At 37.5% G+C, this 12,405-nt stretch overlaps 1 protein-coding gene across 2 annotated transcripts in view; it reads right to left on the bottom strand.

The window, feature by feature from the left end:
- The window catches only part of LOC135083765 (complexin), a 435,534-nt gene that overhangs the window by 57,714 nt on the left and 365,415 nt on the right, over positions 1-12,405 (bottom strand). The window contains exon 1 of one of the 2 annotated variants that reach the window (XM_063978506.1): positions 10,587-10,838. The exons of the other annotated variant lie outside the window; for it this stretch is intronic. Within the exon in view, the coding sequence (XP_063834576.1) occupies positions 10,587-10,599 (13 nt within the window). The 5' untranslated portion in view covers positions 10,600-10,838. Of the gene's footprint in view, positions 1-10,586; positions 10,839-12,405 lie in introns of those variants that run through there. 2 annotated transcript variants of the gene reach the window in all.

Below are 12,405 nucleotides of genomic sequence, written 5' to 3' on the forward strand. Positions count from 1 at the left end.
TAATTAACAACATGTCTGAATCGATTTGAAACTTTAAAACTCGCCCTCGAGCTTTACTGAAGTTTCAAAAGTATTTTAAGTACAAGGCGAGAGTGAATAGGCACTTACAGGGCAGATATGTACCATCCTAGACTGCATCCCACTTAACACCAGGTGCGATTGCGGTCAAATAACTGCCTTGTCTTGCATAAAAAAAAGACTGTTTTTTCGTCTTTCTACAAGTCTACTGGGTGAACGTATATTGGATATCAAGGCAAATTATTGCCAGTTTTCACTGAATGGTTTTATTGTTTTCATGTTCACTCGTGTTCGTTGTGTTCCTGTGAAATACAATTTTACGTTCTCTCTGTAATTTATTGCTTTTCACAGTTACATTTTATTGTGGAAAATTTTCTCCACGATTTTTGGCAAGGAAGTCTGAACATGAAATATTACTTATTTATACATTATATAAATATATAAATTGAAAATATTTAAGTAGTTCAGTACTCTTTATTGTATCGTTTTAGCCAAATGACTTCCAATGCTAGACAGAGGCATCCTTCAAGGATTTCTCTGACGACCGGTCCTGCACTGCCCGCATCCAGGCACTTCTCGCGACCTTCATCAGATCGTCGGTCCACCTAGTGGGGGCCTGCCCACACTAAGTCTTCCAGCCCGTGGTCGACAGATGAGAACTTTTCTTTTTCTTTGTTGCATACCAAACAAAAAATATCACTATAAAGATTTCAAAATTTGGAAAAAGAAATTTAGGCTTTCAGGTGAAGGTTGTGTAAGCGAAGTGTGGCAGCATAGAACCGGTCTTAGTAAAAATCTTTGGAGAAGAGTATATCCAGGATGTATTTTGTCTTTTGGTTGTTAAATGACAGAGGAAAAAGCTGACCACTATTCCAAATTTTTGTCTAGTTCTTTGTTGATTGAAAGTACCTAGGTTAGTGTTTTTTTCGCGATCATGAATATAAAAATAGTACCTAGTTTCTTTGTTCACCCCACCAGTAACCCTGCGATGTTCCGATAGCGAACACACAGTACGCGGTAACGAAGTGGCACGCGAGCCTATGGAAATGAAGTCTGCAAGTCACAAGCGACAGAGGGCTTGATTTATATGATTCGTTTCAACCAAAAGACCACTGCTGAACTTAACCGTATTCACAAATGATGCTTGCTTAAGTGAAGCAGAAAATTGAACTCACAGCATTAAATAGAGCGCTGTGATTGGTTCGTGTGTCACCTTGTGCGTCCACGCGCACTGTGAGACCTCATAGTAATGTTTGTGAATACGGGCGTTAGGCTTTTCCTAGGGATTTCCACAAGGTGGAGTAACGACCTCTAAAAGGTAGCAGGCAGGCTCTGAATGTAGGCCGCTACCAACCGATCATTATGGAAATCATTGGAGGAGGAATGTTCAGCAGTGGACGTCCTATAGCTGATATGATGATGATTATGAAGGATTTACACAACATCCAGCCCTAATCGTCAGTTAACCTAGTGCAACGCCTGTCCACACTACTTCCGGTCCATGGTAGTGCGAAATTCTTGGGATGTCTTGATACTGAATCTACACTATCGTAGCAAACGAAAGTGGTAATAAGTTAGAACTACAATAACCACAGCATGTTCATTTTATTCCGTAAGGTTTAAGTAGGTACCTACTGAATAAATGATTTCATTTGATTTGATTCAATAAGTAGCGATCATTTTTATTAAGCCTAAGTACGAGTATGTTATTGTTTTAATTCTGAACTATAATTGAATTTTATCTGTTTCCCAACAAGAACAACCAAGTCAGGAAGAGAAGTTATTGTTTTTCTTTCAGTCTCTTGGGAGCGAGTAGCTACGACAACTAGTAAAGTAAGTAAAACTACGCTAACAAAATATGTAGGTAGTCTTCAATACTTTTCTAACGTCTATTATACAATACCACGTGTCCAGGTAATACAAGCCTTTCATAAACTTCGAACAGGATTTCTCTGTCTACCAAATGCTAATCTGGGGGCACGGCAGTGCCCCCACCAAGTCGAGCAAAAAAGCGGCACGGCCGTACCATCCTTTTCTCGAAGCAATTCAGGCCATTTTCGACCGCCTGTAACTTCGTTGTGGATAAAACTAGAAGGCTGAATTTTCATTAGCTATGCAGGCATTGTAAAGACACGGTATATTTAAAATTTCATTCAATTTGAACCAGTAGTTTAAGAATTATAACGGGTCAAAGTTACTTAATTTTGTCACTCACTGACTGACTCACTGACTCACTGACTCACCGATCATCAAAACTCTAAGGCACTTCTAGCAGACCTAGAAGCTTCAAATTTGGAATATAAGTAGTGTTTGGTGTATGAATCAAGGAAAAACTAAAATATTTGGGGGCACGGTAGTGCAACCGCCAAGTCGAGTAAAATTTTTCAATTTCGGTCCAGTTTTCTAGATACATAACTACTGTCTACAAAATACAAAAAGAAATGAGATCCCATCAAAAACAATACTTGTCAAAAAAACCAAGTCTCGCAACTCAGTTGTTCTACGGTAAAAAGTTGTGAGATCCATGTAATACCAAGTCCAGGCCAGGAAATCTTTAACGTTTTACATAAATATATTGACTTGGCCATCGCATGAAAACACGTGTAAATTAAATTATTTAGTGCGATGGCCAAGTCAATAATTTATGTAAAACGTTAAAGATTTCCTGGCCTGGACTTGGTATTACATGGATCTCACAACTTTTTACCGTAGAACAACTGAGTTGCGAGACTTGGTTTTTTTGACAAGTATTGTTTTTGATGGGATATCATTTTCTAGGTCCAGTTGTTTTAGATTGGGGCTCAAAGTATCTACCCAGATTGTAACTAAGTACAATATGTACGGGGATGGCAAGTTTTGTTGACATCAGTGTAATTTCGGTTTGTAAACTGTGTATTGAGAAAATATCTAGCCATGTATCAGGATACTAACTTATGTTTTCAATTAGAACAAGTAAAATCCTAGACTGCATCTCACTTAACACCAGGTGCGATTGCGGTCAAATACCTGCCTTGTCTAGCATAAAAAAAATAAAAAAAAAACTCGGCTCTTAGAAAAGCTTCCTTTGTAAGCTAACCTGTATCAGTTTACTTACGATGCGAAAGTTCACTTGGCTCCCTTGTCACTTAACATTGGTGTTACCATTCGAGGACATATCATTGGTGTTATCATTTACCTACGTAATTTAAAATGAGTTTAAAATTAGATTGGATGAAGGCATCAATAACGCATAATCGCTATTCCCTTAGACCACCTTTTTTCGACGTGCTGTTCGCATGAATTCGTGACCTCAATATTGATTTTGTGTAGCTTTGCCAATAAAAAACTGAAAGGGGTTGGCGAACCGGCCGGTCTCGGCTTATTTCAATTTTTTATTGGCCCAATGTCGCTATGACCTTTATGGGATAACCATAGTTTGTAACCAACTTTATTCGTTTAGGTTTTGTAACATTGCGAGACATTTTTTGGGCATATCGTCTTAATAACGAGTTTCGAGGGTTGGATATTTTTGTTCGATTCTTTTGCAATATCCTTCCAGAAACTTCTGCAAACTTCACTTATCACATCTGTTTAAACACAAACCCCTTTATTAATAAAAAGTTACACCTAAGATGAACCTTGGATTAAAATGACATTTCCATACTAAATGATCATTTAAGCCAGAGTTCAACTAGGGTGTAATTTTTTTTTAATTTATTTAAAAAAAAAAGTTAAATTTTTGCTTGTGATTTAGAGACGCATAACTTAAACCTGATATAGCCCATTTATGCGTAACGATCCCTGTTTTAGAGCCGTTAGTAATAATTATAATTACGAAACTGAAATTGCATGGCCCAATTACGCGCATGCAAATACAGCAAATGTATGCAAGAAATGTAAATAGGATGTGGGCGAATTGCCGGGAACAAGCGAGCTAGATTTAGTGTTATAGTGCTCTGTAAATCAGGTTGAAACGCAGGCAAACATTAGGCTATAGATTGCCAATAACTGATGGAGGCTGTGCTTCTCGATTTGCCCGCCAGGGTGGCGCCAGTGTTCCGAATTCTGTTCAAACAGAATTTCTTTATTTACCTTCTAAAATGAAAGCCTTAAATTTCCAATAGTTAAGCTGTATTGCCTCACTCATAATTCAGTGTAAAGTATTAAAAATTTTGTATTTTTTTTGCAGAACAAGGCAGGTATTTGTCCGCAATTGCACCTGATGTTAAGAGAGATGCTGTCTAGGATGGTACATTATATCACCTGTAAGTGTTTTTCACTCTCGTCTTGTACCTATTATAGTGTTCGGAAAAGACGTTTTCACGTTCGGCAGCAGGCAATGATTATACAGTACCTAGCTTTTTTGTGTTAGTAGGATTCAACAGCTATTAGAACTAAGGATATAGTATGTGTGCAAATGAGCATTGTGATTCTTTATTTCATAATTCCAGGCAACAGCGTAGCTCAAAAATTGGTAGAACATGAGGTGATAAACTTTACCAGCAACTGAGATTATCTGTGACGTTATTTTAGTCTCCAACTCGCTCGCCAGAGCGGTGTTAGTGCGCCAATTTGCACAATCTAGATTACAAGCAGGAGTTAGTAGCAGGCAAACGCGCTTAGATATATTGATAATGCCTAGATGCGGCCGTAAATCAGGCATTATTAAGTAAATGGTCACGTTATCAAGATGTGGCGTCAATGGATGGTAGGTACGGGTGGTTTTGTCACTATCGAACACTTGAAGCTCGAAAAGCTTAGCAACAACTGATGACCTTTTGGGAAACCAATTCATATTTTTAGGGGTCCGTAGCCAAATGGCAAAAAACGGAACCCTTATAGATTCGTCATGTCTGTCTGTCTATCCGTCTCTCCGTCCGTATGTCACAGCCATTTTTTTCCGAAACTGAAACGAACGAACGACGAAATATTGGGGGCTCCCCATGCCCCATACTCAGAAATAAAACTGAAAAATTTTTTTTTCATCAAACATACGTGTGGGTTATCTATGGATAGGTCTTCAAAATGATATCGAGGTTTCTAAAATATTTTTTTTATAAACCGAATAGTTTGCGTGACAGACGCTTCCAAAGTGGAAAAAAGTTGGTCCCCCCCCTCTAACTTCTAAAATAAGAAAATGAAAAATCTAAAAAAAAACATATGATCTACATTACTATAAAAACTACCAACGAAAATTGTTTTGAACGAGATCTAGTAAGTGTTTTTTTTAATACCTCGTAAATCGTAAACCGTTTATTACCGCATAATCTTTCATACAAATAACATAATTAAAAAAAAATAATCATAAATCAATGGTACGGAACCCTTTGTGCGTGAGTCCGACACGCACTTGGCCAGTTTTCTTTTAGTTATAGATGCTAGTTTCCTATTACAAGATACAAGTAATTTATTATTATCATCAGTGCAGGTAGAGGTTGGGCATATGGGTACCTTCAACGAATCAAACGGGAAACTCCATAGCAATTTGTAAAGTACAAAATAATGGCAAAATATGCTGTAATAGGCTGTAGACATGTCGCTGTACCTTCTAGACATTCAAATAACTCATTTATCTCATCTTAAAGTTTAATTTACGATGAGCAAATGTGTTTTACATTCATGGTTTACATACTTCAACTTAATTAAAATTTAACAATTAACTGCAAACTTAATGGTTATGAGCCCTCAGTTGTAGTTCTGTTTTATAGCATTTGTTTTACGCTGTTGTAAATTCGACCGAGTTGATGTGTTTAATCAAATAAATTGATTTAAATGAAGTATTTGGTTTGAGTAGATCAGTTTGATTGGACTCGTTTACTGCTGAACAAACTGCGGTTACGATCGGCTGTAGCTGTCAATTAATTTGCCAAATTACATTATGATTACAATTATTTTAGTTTAACTGCCGACTCAATACTAATATTGCTTTACCACATTAACATTACGACTCATTTGTTGATGTTTATTTATGTAAATGATCGTGTAGATTTCAAGTATCTGTGTAATTAATGCAGAGCTATTGTGGACTTTTTTTTTCAGATATAATGGGTAGGTAGATATCTCAATGATTAAATTAAGATACGAGTATTTAACTACATTTCGTCTGAGCTGCAATTTGCTAGTTCATATTTAAAATGTTTTCCGAGAATTCGTCCGGCAAATAGTTCACCAAATACTTCCCTCAACCACTCGCCTAACCACTTGCTCGAAAATCTTCCAACTTTTTAACGATTCGGAAAAAGTCGCAAAAGAACCGCCATTAGTGCTACTTCCCTCTGACCCCGCACATTAGAAAAGGACGTGTGTACATTAACGGGCAGCCCGGGGTACACTGGACTGCTTTTAGTGGAAGAGGATTAGAACACGCCGGCGCTGCGTAGTGCCACTACAATGGCACTTTTTTCTCTTTTTCTTTTTTATTGTGGATTTGGACGCGTGAGGCAGAATAAATATGGGACCCAAACAGCGCCCCTGGCGGGTGAAACGAAAAACATCAGCTTTGATAACATTTTTATCGCATCTATTTTTAAAGTTATGAAAACTGCATATTATATCGGGGTTGTTTGAGTGCTTGTAAATATTTAATACCTACCACTTGCAGATAAATTTACTTCAAAAACCTTTTAAAAAATAAAAAGGTTTTTCTAGAAGATGGGAAACTACCACCGTTTTCATTTATGTATCGTATTTATAACACAAAGCATATCTACGCATGAAAAACTAAACAGCACGAATTTTTGCATTTATTATTACTTATGCCAGTAAAGAGGTGTCACGAAGTCTACAATTTTTTAATTTCTAACGAATAATTTTTAATTTTGATACAGTTTTACAATAAGCAAAGATTATTAAGAGGTTTGTTACAAACCTCTCCCTTTTCGAAGTCAGTTAACAATGGCGCTTAGCCCGTTCTGTCAACTTTAGGGAAATAAATTAACATATTGAAAACTCAGTAATTTAACAGGTTTCGGAGCCATTAAAATACATATAAAGAGTGCAGATAACTTCAAAGTTTTTCATATAACTACTCTTCGACTATTGACATAATTTAAGGCCATTTTTCTCACACGTCGAATCGGGCCCGCCCAAAGCGGGCACCTTGCCAACCGCTCCAGTTCCGGATTAGGTTAACCGTTTCTGGTCTGGTAATGTGGTTACCAGAATCATGATCATAGAGTACAGTGCTAGGAATCACCGGTTATAATGTCAGAGATATGGTGGAAAAGAAATAATCATATCAAGTAGGAAGAAAGGTATTTGCAAGTCATGAAAAGTGGGCGTTCTATTTCGGGTGAAATGTTTCGGAAAGAAGGTTGGATTGCCAATGGGGCATATGAAGCGGTAAGAATTTTCAGTGTAATAAGAATTTTACAGGCTGGATGTAATTTTATGAGATGAGATTTTCAATACTTTGGGGGCTAGGTTGAGACATTAATAACAAAGCCTAAAACATAACATCGTCAAAAAGTCTTGACACTCTAAAATCCCAAAGAATTGAAAAACCGCAAAGAACATATATTTATTGAGGTCAATGTGCTTTTGATACAGTAATTTAATTTTTTTTTCTTTTAAACGTGAGACGTTGTTCTTAGTTTAATTCTGAAAGTTACTAGTATTGTTGCTCTAGTTATGAAAATTTTCTGACACCTAAAATTCTATCCAGGTTAAAAAATCCAGGTTCTTTCTACAAATCCCTGTGAAATGCAAAGTACGTTCCCACTAAGCTAGTGTTACACCGCGTCGATGGGAGCGACCTCGCCCTGTAATTTAGTTAGGGAATGCGGGATTAGGGCCTGGGCAGTGTCCGGGGTAGTTGTTGCATGAAATGTTGTTTGAGAGGATAATGTGGACTTTTATTGGGATGTACGGGAACTTTTATTGAGATTTTACTCGGAATTTTTGTTTGAATAGAAATGATAATTTCTTCAAAATATTCTTTGCTTAAAGTTTAGTTGAATGAAGTTTAAACCAGTTAAGAATATACAGTTCCTTCTTTGGTAGGTGCTTCTAAAAAGGATGATTCTCCTACTCACTTAAGGACAGTTGTAATATTAGAGGAGTAGATTCAATTAATTTTATTTGGGCGCTTACCAAAGAATCATCGTGTTATTATCATCGTATTTATAAAGTACCTAAAATGTGCTCTTTTATCTACTAAACCGTCTTTAATATGAAAAGTTCTTTTTAGAATAATGTAGATTATTTTGCTATAAAAATCGTTTTACTTCAATATGCCAGCCTGCTTTCACTCGAAGCTGAGAGCATAGAGTGCATTACAAAAGCAATTGAAACCTAAACGCTATCGATACCTCCAACCATTCCCCCAAAATCTAAAATTCGAACAGGGAATCCAGGTTGGGAATTAGCTTGAATGAGCACAAAGGGCTCGGCCTGCCGACAACCTAGTTGGCGCCGTGCCAGAGCTGCAGCCTTGACCACGTCTGGCCTGCTCTGCCGAGTGATTTTGTGACACTCCAGAAAAACTCGTGTGACGCAGGGAAAACTTGTTTATGAAGCTTGCAGGCAAGAAGATATTGTATGATACAGGGAAATAAGGCCTATAGGCAAGTACCTACGCTAAAAGATAAAGGCGTATGACACAGGAAAAAGACAGGTTTTTCCTGTGTCATACGCCTTTTTCTATTGAGCCTGGCCTGGCCTGCCAAGTGATTTTGTGACACTCCAGAAAAACTCGTGTGACGCAGGGAAAACTTGTTTATAAGCCTACAGGCAAGAAAAACTATGTTAAAGGGAATCTAAAGGCCAAATAATGCCTATAGGCAAGTGCGCTCACAAGAAAATGGGCCATGACACAGGAAAAACCTGTTTTATAAATCATCTGGCCTGATTTGCCGATTGATTTTGTGACACCGCAGAAAAACTCGTATGACGCAGGGAAAACTTGTTTATGAAGCCTACAGGCAAGAAAATCTTGTATGATAAGGCAAGTACGCTCACAAGAAAAGCTTGTATAACGTAGGAAAAACCTGTTTTACTTGTGTGACGTAGGGAAAACTTGTTTTATAAAGCCTATAACGCAAGGAAATCTTGTATTGTACAAGGAAACGAAAGGGCGAAAAAGCCTACAGGCAAGTACGCTCACAAGTAAAGGCTTATGACACAGGAAATATTTGTTTTACAAAGCCTACAGACAAGTACGACTACCTACTCACTAGAAAACTGGTATGACGCTAGGAAAACAGCCTTCAGGCAAGTATGCTCTCCGAAAAATTGGTATGACGCAGGGAAAACTTGTTTTTATAAAGCCTTCAGGCATGTACGCTTACAGAAAAACTCGTATGACGCCAGGAAAAACTAGTTTTACAAGGTCTACAAGAATATGCTCTCTCCGAAAAATTTATATTACGCTAGAAATAAGCTAGCTCTCCAAAATATAGATAGGAAGCCTAGATAGATAGCAACAAAACTGAGGAACTTCAAAATAAATGTACATTTATATACTAGCTTATTTTTTCCCGTAGACAGTTGACAAAGTCCTACCTACCTACCTAACCTATCTACTAAAAACTTTGTAAGATGACAAAGTCAAATACTTGTGAAGTCATATGTATGGACTACTATATAGATGTTATTAAGCTTATCCAAGTTGCGGTGATACTTAAGACTCTGACTTTTGATTGATGGGAGTAATATTGGCAAATAATCGTATATTCTAGACTTGATAAATACCTACGTTCTAAAGAGTGATCGGAGCGAGTAAGATGCCAGAAGTGTAAGTAATGTAGTGTGATTTGGTTTTAGGAAAATATCTTCATTGTAATGGTTTAAGTTTGTGTAGTATCATGTAAAAATAACTAAATATTTTTTTTGTACCGATATTGAAGGGTAAACATTATCTTCTTCTTTAAAATTAACAATAAAGCTCTCTAAATTCCAAAGAATTAGTGTTTCGAACCAATAAAAAGTTTTAAACATTTTACGATCCAGCAAACTGATTTAGTTCAAACCACGCAACGTCCCGTTCGTTTCTATTTAGTGTTAGTATCAAAAGAGTTGGCAGCAAACTTCTAATGGGACGGAGTACGAATACTAGCGTAGTTTTGGTCATTATTCGCCTCCAGTTAGTTTGGAACACGGAATGGTTAAATTTAAACCGAATACGAGGCTTGGGGGACACGTAAAGTATACATTTGCATGTGGAACTTAAACGTACATCGGATTTGTGTACATCATAGTATATCTAAAGTAAAAGTGCACTTAGTAATTCAACTCCTATGTTCTTCTGATTAATTTCGTTGCGGGTCCAATGACAGTTTAACTTTCCCCCGGGACAAACTTGACCTTCATTGGTTGGGTTTTTGTGGCGGTCAAGCTGTAGATCCTGGCTACACAGGAGTTGCAGCGGTGGGAACGAGAGGTGGGAATAGTCCCGTTTAGTAATTCAACTGAGTGCAGAAATAACAATGATATAAAATGCCGTAGTCATCTCGTAGTTTGACTACGAAATATAAAATAGTATTCGTAGTAATTTCGTAGCGTGTTGCTACGAAACAAACTCAAAAGTAACCGTAGTAATTTCGTAGCAATACTACGAATTGCTACAGCAAAAACAAGTGAAAATGACTTACCGAGAAAATTCATGTTGGCTGCTTGCTTCTGTCACACAGGCCTACGCGTTACTACCCTAACTATCCTAACCCCATAACAACATTCGCGTATAAAAAATACTTTGTTCCTTAACGAATTGAGCACCAATTTTCTCTATATTACAAAATACATGATACGTATCGTTAACTAAGGACTAGAGATGAAAGAAGAAGGAATCAAGAGATCGAGGAGCTATGGCATGGCGGCCGAGCGTGGCCCTACCCTGCCGGCTGCCGTCAAGGCAATGCTGGAAAATCTACTCGGATTCGGTATTTAAGCGCGCGTCATTTTTCCGCCTCCCTCTCTCGCCCTAGTTTTCTCATATTCCCGTCTCGCTCGCACTCGCGCCACTCAAGAGGGTGCAGAGCGAAATTGTCCGCTCATTGTCAGTCGGTAATAGGGATGGAAAAGTTGGTTCCCATCAAATTGCGCCCATAATAACGATTGTAATTATCATTATTGGGAAGCTCCGATTTTTCCCTTCGGGGACACCAATTTTCTTAGATTCAAGTTTTAAAACGGTCGCAAAGTAAATCGAAGTAGGCAAATTGCTCGGGTATTTCTTTGCGTGTGTGAAACAAAGGAGCTGAGTGGGCGTGGTCTGTTGTATGTGTGGGTGCATTAAATCTTTTATAGTTCGGTGCATTAAGTAATTTAGTACTTTACCTTGCATTTGACAATTCCGGTCGGCGATAGAACATTGTAGTTTTACTTTGGCGACATTTTATTCGTTTGGAGGCTATTTTTTCTTGTTACGCACAGTTGTTTGACTGGAAGTTATTTCTTTTTTATGCGGAATTTTTTGTAAGTAGGCTCTAAGTTCCGTAAGTGTTGAACACTCAAGTTATAGCTCGAACTTAATTCTTAGACTCACAGTAATGTCTAGAAACAAACTTTGTGAGTGAAACGAAACTCAAGTAACTTTAGCAATTGAATAAGGTTAGGTTTAAATATTTAATGCCGTTGTAGTTTGTGTTAGTTTGAAAGTTCCAGGTTCGATTCTATAATAAGATATTGTAGTTTAGGTAGAACTAGATTGCCTGAAAAGAAATATGACCTGTTGTGTTTGTTACTACAATTATGTGTTTCTGTCTACATAATGTAGCAAAATATTAATTGGGATTTAAGACAATCACCTAGGGATCGGTTGGTAATTTAAAGAGTAGGCGCACACCGTTGATTTTTAGATGACCGATAGTTGTGCCCGATTTTAAATTGTATGAAGAATCGGCCAAATCGAATCGGCGTAGTGTGCGCACTCCCATACTGGCCCATACTGATCAACTGCCCGACCTAAACTATCGGCCGACGAAAAATCAACGGTGTGCGCTTACTTGACTTACTCTTAGTATGAACATTTACGCTAGGTTGATGTGACACAGTCTCGTTCATCGATTCCCATATTTTACGAAGCCTATAAAAGTCCATCAATAACGTGGTGGCCTAACTTTGTTCTGACCTTGATCCATTCTAGAATAAGTTTAGTCAACAATACTGATACGATTTTGAAGAAAAACGTCTTAAAAGTAAACCATTATTTGTAGACAAAGACTTTGGATTGTTACGTTTTATATGGTAGGCTTTATAATTTCTCTCTTAAATTGATTTAAAGCAATACTTGATAGGATTAATAAAATTGTACATAGACAAAAGCTACTGCCAAGAAAATTAATCAAAAAGTCGAACTTTATGTGATAAACTGAATTTCCGGTCGAAGCCGTGGGCAAAAGCTAGTGATATAATTTTACACTACAGCTTGCGTGGATGTCGTAGCCTTCAAGCAATGTACATAATACAGTC

The sequence above is a fragment of the Ostrinia nubilalis genome, chromosome 24 (assembly GCF_963855985.1).
Source record: "Ostrinia nubilalis chromosome 24, ilOstNubi1.1, whole genome shotgun sequence".
Taxonomy (NCBI): Eukaryota; Metazoa; Arthropoda; class Insecta; order Lepidoptera; family Crambidae; genus Ostrinia; species Ostrinia nubilalis.